This window comes from Zalophus californianus, chromosome 2 (genome assembly GCF_009762305.2).
Source record: "Zalophus californianus isolate mZalCal1 chromosome 2, mZalCal1.pri.v2, whole genome shotgun sequence".
Taxonomy (NCBI): Eukaryota; Metazoa; Chordata; class Mammalia; order Carnivora; family Otariidae; genus Zalophus; species Zalophus californianus.
In genome coordinates, this window is record NC_045596.1 from 76,514,576 (window position 1) to 76,527,134 (window position 12,559).

Below are 12,559 nucleotides of genomic sequence, written 5' to 3' on the forward strand. Positions count from 1 at the left end.
AACTGTGACATGGTCTTCTCCAGTTTTAGAAGGTGCAAGCTCCATACAACTACCTAGCATACATTATTCTCACAGCAATGTCCCATTTCTCAGAAGTATTTCACCCATTTTATAGAAGAGAAAACTCAGGTTGAGAGTATAAGGCATTTGCTCAGTCTGGTACAGTCAGTGAGGGATGAGATAAGATTCAAATGTAGATCTGACTGGCTTCAAAGGCTACAGTATTTTATTTTATTTTATTATGTTTTTACTGCAAGATGCTGCCTCTTATTTCTATATTGCTATATTTGCTTTAACTTTGTGTGTGTGCACGTGCATGTGTGTGGGGGGGTGAAAGAGAGAGAAAGAGAGAGGGAGAGAGAGAGAGAGAGACTTCTATTTGTATTCAAATAGAGGTATGAAACCTTCCAGTTCTAGAAGGGGCAAGCTCCATACAACTACCTAGCATAGGCCCTTGTGTCTATAGTTATTGAACGAATTGCTACTTGCTATTGCTATTATAACCTGTATTGACAATGTTTCATTTCTTTTTCCTGTGTTACCACTTTAGAGCATCCTCCACTAAACAGTGGGAAATATGTTAAAATGTTAATGTTTTGAATAGTTTCACTCCTACAACTGGAAATAGCAGTCAGTGAGAAGTAAATGGGCTTTGGAAACAAAAGTCTTGCTGCTATACTGTTAACAAGATAATTATGGGATGTCCCAGGAGCAGGTGCCCTGTTATTCTCCTATGAGTTTTTACCCTAGCTACATGCAGCTCACTTTTATTCCGGCTTTTGCCCTCAATTTTTCTCTGTACTGTCACTTTATCTTTTTACAAGTGGCAGAATTAGTTTAATAGTTGTAGAATATTCCAGCAAATTTTTTCTTGGAAATAGTCATTTTTAGATGCATCATTTTATGCAGAAGTATAGAACAAAAAGGAATTATCATAGTAGTGTCCATTGAGTAAATGACACATGTCAACAACCTAAAACTCAATAAAATGTAGATTAAATTTTGCTGAAAGTTACCATGAGAAATTGGTATGAATACTCCTCTAGCAAACACAGCCCATAATTTATTGTTTGCAATACAGTTTTGCACATGATGGAAACCGGTGACCTCCAAGAGTATTCCCAATACCCTTGCCCAATGCTAGTGTTGTTTGCAAAGGCCCCCAGGAAATCATTAGCAAACTCCATCTAGAAACAGACCAAAAGGTCAGAGGTATACAGAACATGAGATTCATGACCCAAGGTTGTGGAAGGCTGTGAATATTCTTGTTCAAAATATGGTATGGTGTTTCAAAGCATCTGCTGCCATTCTCAGAGGTTAGTGAGCTTGAATAAGCCAGCGTCTAATTTTGAACAGTATGCCAAAGACGCATATTTGTTCTTAAACCTCAGTCATTAGAGTTGAGCCCCTACACAAACTCAAATGAGTTTCAGTAGAGCAGTAATTGGTTCTACAAGTTAGAAAGTATAGAGTGGCTCAGAAACCTAAATGTAAGGAAACTGACCACCAGGTACTATCTATAACTCAAAGATCGATGTGAAAATCCTGACCATATTCTGAATTATATTCAGCTCTCCAGAAGCATGAATTTTATTCTATTTGACTACAAATAGAAGTCTCTCTCTCTCTCTCCCTCTCTCTTTCTCTCTCTTTCACCCCCCCCACACATGCACGTGCACACACACAAAGTTAAAGCAAATATAGCAATATAGAAATAAGAGGCAGCATCTTGCAGTAAAAACATAATAAAATAAAATAAAATAAAATAAAATAAAATAAAATAAAATAAAATAAAATAAAATACTGTAGCCTTTGAAACCAGTCAGATCTACATTTGAATCTTATCTCATCCCTCACTGACTGTACCAGACTGAGCAAATGCCTTATACTCTCAACCTGAGTTTTCTCTTCTATAAAATGGGTGAAATACTTATGAGAAATGGGACATTGCTGTGAGAATAATGTATGTCAGTTGCTGGTTGTATGTAGTAGCCACTTGTTAAGTAGTGACTATCATAAGTACTCATTTTTAAGTATACACTTGACCTCAAAGCATGTTGTTTATGCAAAATGTAATTATTTTTTAAAAATATTTAAGCATTGCCACCTAAAAGAATATAGGCTTAAGGCTTATAACATATAGCATTTTTAAACTAAATTATTATTTGATTATCCAGCAATATAACTTAGTTTGTTTTTGTTTTGACGAGATGGCTAGATTTAGTTTTGTTTTTGGTTTTTTCACAGTAAAGGTTCACCAAAAAAACATTGCCTTACCACTAGAAATTTTCATTTTTCTTCCAGGAATGATTTTGTCTTCTGATGATTCATGTGTCATACACCTAAAAGCAATTCTCCTTATATATTACATTTTAATATTAAGAAACCACAAAATAAGAAAAGCAATTTGACATCTACATTTACATATATTATTCTCTCTCCTTCCTATAACTTTATTTCCAGTTGAAAATATTCAGTACTCTTTCTTGTGTCTCTCTTCTCTCCTAATAATGAAGATCTCTCCAGGACCTTTCCAAGCAAACAGACATCCCTTACGGCACAGTACTGGACTCTGCAGTATATGAACATGTCCGCATGAAGGGAATGAATCCTTTTGAAAGGGACAGCATGTATTCCCAAATGTGGCGGATGATCCACAGAAGCAATGGATCAGAGAATAACGTTCTGGAATCCCAAGCAGGCATTCAAAAGGTACTGGTCATTGTTCTACTACAGTAGTCTAGTCTGCTATTTTGTCTCCCATATTGGAATTGCTACATTGAGATTGGTTTATTTCTTTTTTTAAATTTTTAACTTTGACACAGAGTTTGCAATTAAATTATACCTCCTATTGATTTAAAGAAGATTTTGAGTTGGCAGAGTGCTTAAGCAGAGGGAATTCAAGGCCTTCTGTGCTGTGTCTAATGGATCTGTCTCCAGTGGAATTCTGAAGCTAGAAAACATAAGCTAGTATTTTGTTCAGAATGGGTTAGGGACTTATGCACATGAACACTGAAAAGGTTTTTACAAATCCCATTCCGAATATCATTAGGGTTATCCAATTCTTTCAAATAACTTTGGGGTATTTTCTATACTGCATTTGTTTTTAGATGAAAACCTTATCTTTACTTATGATTATGTGGTGGGTAAAAGTTAATCTTGTCAACAAATAAGGTTCCTGCAAATGTCTATTTCTATTCCAAAAGCAAAAATCTTTATTTCTATCTTATTTTAAATAACCATCATTTAGAAGTTATTTTATCAGGGGAAAAAAAAGGCTTACAAAGCAGTCCTTTGTGTAAAACATGAAGCCAGTTTTTATTCTGGGCTGTGGTTTATAAACACGTATACAGAAGTAATTCTTTCTTCCTCAAGCCCCATCAATCTGCATGAGAGAACTGAATGATTTTTGTTTAAAATTATCCCAGTGGCTAGCACAGTGAAAATCACAATAATTGATATTAAATAAATAATTGTGGGATGAATGAATGAATGAATGAATGTCAATTATAGCAACAAAGGTGGTATACACTTTTTCTCTGTAACCTTCCACAGCAGAATAATTTGGACCCCGTGTTGAGTTTCTTGTTCAAAAGGCAAACTTATTAATACTATGTTGGAGAATGTTTTGATGGCTATAAAAAATATTCTGACACAGGTTCTAGCCTTTTCGTATGATGTCCTTTATCTGCTGCTGCTCTTATGGTTCCCTAGAGTCAGCCTGGGTGACATCATTATTTTAAAAACTGATGGTGCTGATATAAACCTCTTTCTAAGTCCTAATGATGTGTTAGGATGTGAATTCCTTGAAATGTTTGCAATGGACTCTAGCTCCTTCACCCTTATTACATTAACCCCAGTTTTCCAGGACCCAAGTATTGATCCTAAAGTCCACTGGCTTCTAGAAGTTCTACAATTACTGGGAGGATGGGGGTGAGAGGGGGTGAGTGAGTGGACCTATATGTTATCTGGAGGAGATGGGAGGGTAGACACTTTAGGCTTTACTAGGTACTCAGAGGATGTGAATGAACTTAAGCCTCAGAATAAGAATAAGTTATTTTGGGGTATTCCTTCATATTTTTAATTGTTAAGAAGAATTCTGTTTTCTCGGGGATGAATATATTCATAGTTTGTATTTCTATTCCATTTTAGAAGTCAAAGCTCTCCACATTTCACAACCTCTTTCTATACCATATCATTCCAGAGAAAATTCACTTTTTTTCTCCAAGCAGACATACAGATTCTCAAAAAATATTTTAAAAGATACATATTCACTCACTCATCATTTAGTTATTCATTTTTTCATACAGTATTCGCTAAGTGCCAATTATGTACCAGGCACTGATCAAGAAACTATAGATAGGAGAGGAAGGAAAGATGGCAGAGGAGTAGGGGACCCTATTTCAACTGGTCCCCGGAATTGAGCTGGATATCTACCAGACCACTCTGAGCACCCACGAAACCAGCCTGAGATGTAAGAAGATCTGGATCTCTACAAACAGAATATCGCAGGCGGTTGGTTTTGAGGTAGGAAGCGGAGGGCCGTGATTCCACAGGCAGATATCGGAGGATAACTGGCAGCGGGAGGGAACCTGGCCGTGGGGATCCTACACCGCCGGGGAGCGACAGCCTCGTGCTGGGGACGGAACACAGACTCGCAGACCGGAAGTGGTGGGGAAAGGACTTTAGGGCAGCCCCCTGGGCGGAAACCCAGAGCAGCGGGTGTGCAAACTGGGAGTGGCTGGCGGTTTTAGAAGCACAACGGGCAGAGATGTGCCCCGACCTGGATGCAGGACTGGGGGCGCTGCAGAGGGGTGCACAACCCAGGACGCTGCAGTTTATAGCAGCACGGACAGAAATGGAGACAGTGTGGCCTGGAGAGCTCACTGAAGAACAGACTGCCATCTCTCTGCTCTGAGGCAGAGGGTTGGAAACGGTCTCTTCTGCTCTGACTCGCGGAAGAGACGCGGAAAGCCGCCAGGGAAAGCTGCCAGAGAACAAAAGCCCCAAAAAACTGCTGAGCCCATCCCCTGCTACAGGGGGGCAGGACAACTCTGCCCAAACAGGCTTGCCTGAGTACCAGTGTGGCAGGCCCCTCCCCCAGAAGACAGGCTTGGAAAACAAGAGGCCAGCAACCCTAAGGTCCCAAGAAAACAGGTGCATCTTCCTTGGTTTCTGGTCAATTATATACATTCCCTCAAACACCCATCAACAGAATGACTAGGAGGAGAAACCCCCAAAATAGAAAAGACTCAGAGATCATGAGTTATGCTGCAGATTTACAAATGGATGCAGATAGAACCAAGATGTCGGAGATGGAATTCAGGCTAGCAATCGTGAAGACAATGGCTAGAATGGAGAAATCAATTAATGGCAACATAGAGTCTCTAAGAACAGAAATGAAAGCTGAATTGGCAGAACTTAAGAATGCTATCAATGAGACCCAATCCAATCTAGATAATCTAACAGCTAGGGTAAGTGAGGCAGAAGAACGAATAAGCGACCTGGAAAACAATATAATAGATAAAAGGGGAAAAGTGGAGGCCAGGGAAAAACAACTCAGAATCCATGAAAATAGAATCAGAGAAATAAGTGACACCATGAAGCGTTCCTGGAATCCTGGAGGGACTGGAGAGAGAGAGAGGACTAGAAAATGTATTTGAGCAAATCATAGCAGAGAACTTCGCTAATCTGGGGAATGAAACAAACATTCACGTCCTAGAGGCAGAGAGGACCCCTCCCAAGATCAAGGAAAACAGGTCAACACCCCGGCATGTAATAGTAAAACTTGCAAATCTTAGAACCAAGGAAACCATCTTAAGGGCAGTTAGGGGGAAGAGACTCCTTACATACAAAGGGAGGAACATCAGAATAACGTCAGACCTATCCACAGAGACCTGGCAAGCCAGAAAGGCCTGGCAAGACATATTCAGGATACTAAATGAGAAGAACATGCAACCAAGAATACTTTATCCATCAAGGCTGTTATTTAGAATGGATGGAGAGATGCAGACCTTCCACGACTGGCAGAAACTGAAAGAATATGTGACCACTAAGCTGGCCCTGCAAGAAATAATAAGGGGGGTTCTATAAAAGGAGAAAGACCCCAAGAGTGATTTACAACATAAATTTACAGGGACAATCTATAAAAACAACGTCTTCACAGGCAACATGATGACAATTAATTCATATCTTTCAATAAGCACTCTCAACGTGAATGGCCTAAATGCTCCCATAAAACGGCACAGGGTTGCAGATTGGATAAAAACACAAGACCCATCTGTATGCTGTCTACAAGAGACTCATTTTGAACCTAAAGATACATCCAGACTGAAAGTGAAGGGATGGAGGTCCATCTTCCATGCCAGCGGACCTCAAAAGAAAACTGGGATAGCAATTCTTATATCAGACAAATTAGATTTTAAACTAAAGTCTGCAATTAGAGACACAGAAGGACACTATATCATTCTTAAAGGGTCTATCCAACAAGAAAATCTAACAATTGTAAATATCTATGCCCCCAACATGGGAGCAGCCATCTACATAAGCCAACTGTTAACCAAAATAAAGAGTCATATTGATAACAATACGTTAGTTGTAGGAGACCTCAATACTCCACTCTCAACAATGGACAGATCATCTAAGCAGAAAATCAACAAGGAAACGAGAGCTTTGAATGATATGCTGGACCAGATGGACCTCATAGATATTTACAGAACATTCCACCCTAAAACAACAGAATACTCATTCTTCTCGAGCACAGATGGAACTTTCTCCAGAACAGACCACATACTGGGTCACAAATCAGGTCTCAACCAATACCAAAAGATTGAGATTATTCCCTGCATATTCTCAGACCACAATGCTTTAAAACTGGAACTCAATCACAAGAAAAAATTTGGCAGAAATTCAAACACTTGGAAGCTAAAGACCACTCTGCTCAAGAATGTTTGGGTAAGGGCGCCTGGGTGGCTCAGTTGGTTCGGCAACTGCTTTCGGCTCAGGTCATGATCCTGGAGTCCTGGGATCGAGTCCCGCATCGGGCTCCCTGCTCAGCGGGGAGTCTGCTTCTCCCTCTGACGCTCCCCCCTCTCACGTGCTCTCTCTCTCTCTCTCATTCTTGCTTTCTCAAATAAATAAATAAATAAAATCTTAAAAATAAAGAAGCCGTCATATCCTCTCCATAAAAAAAAAAAGAATGTTTGGGTCAACCAGGAAATCAAAGAAGAAATTAAACAATTCATCGAAATCAATGAGAATGAAAACACATTGGTCCAAAACCTATGGGATACTGCAAAGGCGGTCCTAAGGGGGAAATACATAGCCATCCAAGCCTCACTCAAAGAAATAGAAAAATCCCGAATTCACCAACTAACTCTACACCTTAAAGAACTAAAGAAAAAGCAACAAATGATGCCTAAACCACACGTTAGAAGAGAAATAATTAAAATTAGAGCAGAAATCAATGAATTAGAAACCAGAAACACAGTAGATCAGATCAACGAAACTAGAAGTTGGTTCTTTGAAAGAATTAATAAGATCGATAAACCACTGGCCAGACTTACCCAAAAGAAAAGAGAAAGGGGGCGCCTGGGTGGCTCAGTTGGTTAAGCGACTGCCTTCGGCTCAGGTCATGATCCTGGAGTCTCGGGATCGAGTCCTGCATTGGGCTCCCTGCTCAGTGGGGAGTCTGCTTCTCCCTCTGACCCTCTTCCCTCTCGTGCTCTCTATCTCTCATTCTCTCTCTCTCAAATAAATAAATAAAATCTTTAAAAAAAGAAAAAAAGGAAAAGAGAAAGGACCCAAATTGATAAAATTATGAATGAAAAGGGAGAGATCATTACTAACACCAAGGAAATAGAAACGATTATTAGAAATTATTATCAACAACTATATGCCAATAAACTGAGCAATCTGGATGAAATGGAGGCCTTCCTGGAATCCTATAAGCTGCCAAGACTGAAACAGGAAGAAATTGACGACCTGAATAGACCAATAACCACTAACGAGATTGAAGCAGTGATCAAAAACCTCCCCAAAAACAAGAATCCAGGGCCTGATGGATTCCCTGGGGAATTCTACCAAACATTCAAAGAAGAAGTAATACCTCTTCGACTGAAGCTGTTTCAAAAAATAGAAACAGAAGGAAAACTTCCAAACTCATTCTACAAGGCCAGCATTACCTTAATCCCCAAACCAGGCAAAGACCCCATCAAAAAGGAGAATTTCAGACCGATATCCCTGATGCATATGGATTCCAAAATCCTCAACAAAATCCTAGCTAATAGGATCCAACAATACATTAAAAGGATCATCCACCATTACCAAGTGGGATTTATCCCCGGGATGCAAGGGTGGTTCAACATTCACAAATCAATCAGTGTGATAGAACACATTAATAAGAGGAGGGAGAAGAACCATATGGTCCTCTCAATTGATGCAGACAAAGCATTTGACAAAATACAACATCCTTTCCTGATTAAAACTCTTCAGAGTATAAGGATAGAGGGAACATTCCTCAAGTTCATAAAATCCATCTACAAAAAACCCACAGCGAATATCATCCTCAATGAGGAAAAGCTGAGAGTCTTTCCCTTAAGATCAGGAACACATCAAGGATGCCCACTCTCACCACTATTGTTCAACATAGTACTAGAAGTCCTTGCAGTCAGACAACAAAAGGAAATAAAAGGTATTCAAATTGGCAAAGAAGAAGTCAAACTCTCTCTTTTTGCAGACAACATGATACCTTATGTGGAAAACCCAGAAGATTCCACCCCCAAATTACTAGAACTCATACAGCAATTCAGTAATGTGGCCGGATACAAAATCAATGCACAGAAATCACTTGCTTTCTTATACACTAACAATGCACCTGTAGAAGGAGAAACTAGAGAAACGATTCCATTTACAATAGCACCAAAAACCATAAGATACCTTGGAATAAACGTAACCAAAGAGGTAAAGGATCTATACTCTAGGAACTACAGAACACTCATGAAGGAAATTGAAGAAGACACAAAAAGATGGAAAAATATTCCATTCTCATGGATCGGAAGAATAAACATTGTTAAAATGTCTATGCTACCCAGAGCAATCTATACCTTCAATGCCATCCTGATCAAAATTCCAATGACATTTTTCAAAGTGCTGGAACAAACAATCCTAAAATTTGTATGGAATCAGAAAAGACCCCAAATCGCCAAGGAAATGTTGAAAAAGAAAACAAAGCTGGGGGAATCATGTTGCCCAATTTCAAGCTATATTACAAAGCTGTGATCACCAAGACAGCATGGTACTGGCACAAAAACAGACATATAGACCAATGGGACAGAATAGAGAACCCAGATATGGACCCTCAACTCTATGGTCAAATAATCTTTGATAAAGCAGGAAAAACCATGCAATGGAAAAAAGACAGTCTCTTCAACAAATGGTGTTGGGAAAATTGGACAGCCACATGCTGTCCGAGAGAATGAAACTCGACCATTCTCTAACACCCTACACAAAGATAAACTCAAAGTGGATGAAAGACCTCAATATGAGACAGGAATCCATCAGAATCCTAGAGGAAAACATAGGCAGTAACCTCTTTGAAATCGCCCACAGCAACTTCTTTCAAGATACATCTCCAAAAGCTAGCGAAACAAAAGCAAAAATGAACTTTTGGGACTTCATCAAGATAAAAAGCTTCTGCACAGCAAAGGAAACAGTCAACAAAACAAAGAGGCAACCCACAGAATGGGAGAAGATATTTGCAAATGGCACTACAGATAAAGGGCTGGTATCCAAGATCTATAAAGAACTTCTCAAACTCAACACCCAAAAAACAAATAATCAAGTCAAAAAGTGGGCAGAAGACATGAAAAGACACTTCTCTGAAGAAGACATACAAATGGCTAACAGACACATGAAAAAATGTTCATCATCATTAGCCATCAGAGAAATTCAAATCAAAACCACATTGAGATACCACCTTACACCAGTTAGAATGGCAAAAACGGACAGGGAAAGAAACAACAAATGTTGGAGAGGTTGTGGAGAAAGGGGAACCCTCTTACACTGTTGGTGAGAATGCAAGTTGGTATAGCCACTTTGGAAAACAGTGTGGAGGTTCCTCAAACATTTAAAAATAGAGCTACCCTATGACCCAGCAATTGCACTCCTGGGCATTTACCCCAAAGACACAGATGTAGTGAAAAGAAGGGCCATATGCACCCCAATGTTCATAGCACCAATGTCCGCAATAGCCAAACTGTGGAAAGAGCTGAGATGCCCTTCAACAGATGAACGGATAAAGAAGATGTATATATACAATGGAATATTACTCAGCCATCAGAAAGGATGAATACCCAGCTTTTACATCAACGTGGATGGGACTGGAGGAGATTATGCTAAGTGAAAGAAGTCAAGCAGAGAAAGTCAATTATCCTATGGTTTCACTTATTTGTGGAACATGAGGAATAGTACGGAGGACATTAGGAGAAGGAAGGGAAAAATGAAGGCGGGGGGAATCGGAGGGAGAGACGAACCATGAGAGACTGTGGACTCTGAGAAACAAACAGGGTTTTTTAGAGGGGAGGGGCGTGGGGGATGGGTTAGCCTGGTGATGGGCATTGAGGGCATGTACTGCATCGAGCACTGGGTGTTATAAGCAAACAACGAATCATGGAACGCTACATCAAAAACTAATGATGTACTGTATGGTGACTAACATAACATAATAAAATTAAAAAAAAAAAAGGAAACTATAGATAACTCCGCCACAGAGAATTGATCACTGGATCTGTGAAGTATAGAGTCTGATAAGAAAAGAAAGCTAAAATATGTGATCAAATAAAATGATTTAAATCATGATAAGTGCTATGGAAAAAGAAAAACGGGTGCTCTTACAGAAATTAAAGAGAACATCTACTTTCAGAACGGTGATCAAGTACGGTTCCCTGAGGAGATAAAATATTAGTGATGACCTGCCTGATCAGGTGCTATTCATGTGGAAGAGAAGGTGACAGGGCATCCAAACCAAGCATAGCCTCAGCAGGAACCTGAAAGGACATTCAAGAAACCAGTTGAAAATCAACATGAACTGGAACATGTCCAATGAGAGAACGTGGAAGGAGGTTAGTAGGCAGGGGATAGATCATGAAGGACCTTGTTGCCCTTAGTTAAGAATCTGAGTTCTATTTAAATGGCAAAAAATGCTACTAAAATAAGGGAATGTTGTGATTCATTATTACCTTTCAAGAAGGTCACTATAGCTGATGTATGGGAATTGGATAAGAGTATGCAGAATATATATATATAATATATCTCACGAAATAGTGAAACCCTAAGAGACTCTTGTAAATTTCAGAGGTAGCCAGTCAAGTCGACACATGTAGATAAGGTCTTGCTTCATTCTTCTGTTCTTACACACACGCACAGACACACACACACACACACACACACACACACACACATAAACACACAGCCCATATACCTTGCATTCTTTGTAGTAATGCAAACTGGGTATACTTCCTATATCCTAGCATTTCCAAAATAAAAAATAAATCATAAGGGTATGGAATATCAAATGTCACGTAGAAGTGACATTTGACATTTAAATAGTCATGTATGTGTTAAGATTTATATATATATCTTCCAAGATCTTCAGGATTGTTTAAGAAAACCTCTCTTTTCAAAGCATGTACATATAGTTTCCTACATTTTCTATTTCTTTTCTTTTTTACCTTTATGCCTTTTAACCACACAGAATTTAATTCGACATTTGTGGATATGTAAAAAGAAATTATAAATACCCACCCTGAGAAAATTTCAATCTGAGATTCTGTGAAATAAAAGTGTTTTAGACTAAGCTATTGATAAGTTTGCATTGTGTACTAAGAAATTTAGTTATTTCTTCTGTAGGTTTTGCCGTTTCTTTTTCTTTAAATATGTAGCCATTCCATCATCTTTCGACTTGGGTTAGTGTTTCTAATGCTGTTATTAAATGTCATACATTTAAAAAAAAGTTTATTATGAAGAACAGAAAGAACCCTCTTCCTAAGGGGGTGAGGGGGGCGCTGGGAAGTATCTGGTTTTCTCTCCTGGTTCTTCCAGTTCTTAGGTGTACAACTTTGGGCAAGTCACTTGGCTTCTCTAAGACTCACTCTACTCTTCTGTAAGATGGTCACAGTGTGGGAATTAAAAGCCTGCAAAAGGCATTTCAACGTGGGTTTGAATACAGTTCATTTTTTAAACTAAAATGTGTAAATGTAACTAGTTACTTAAAATCTGTGAGCCCCAGGATTATCATCATGTTGATAAGAATTACTACTTCACATGTTTTTGTCATAAATGTATATATATTTTATATATATATGCAATATACTATATGTACATATTGTATATACATATATATGTACATATTGTATGTATTGTATACATATTGTATATACACATATATATGTACATAGAGTATATATGTGTGTGTATATATATATATATATATGGAAGCATCAATAAATAGTATGATTAGAGCCATAAGTTCATAAAATGAGCCTTAAGATTACCTGAAAGA

At 38.7% G+C, this 12,559-nt stretch overlaps 1 protein-coding gene across 5 annotated transcripts in view; it reads left to right on the forward strand.

Moving 5' to 3' along the window:
* The window catches only part of GRID2 (glutamate ionotropic receptor delta type subunit 2), a 1,431,476-nt gene that overhangs the window by 1,184,052 nt on the left and 234,865 nt on the right, over positions 1-12,559 (forward strand). For all 5 annotated transcript variants that reach the window (XM_027599851.1, XM_027599852.1, XM_027599850.1 and 2 more), the window contains exon 13: positions 2,517-2,712. In XM_027599851.1, the coding sequence (XP_027455652.1) occupies positions 2,517-2,712 (196 nt within the window). The remainder of the gene's footprint in view (positions 1-2,516; positions 2,713-12,559) is intronic.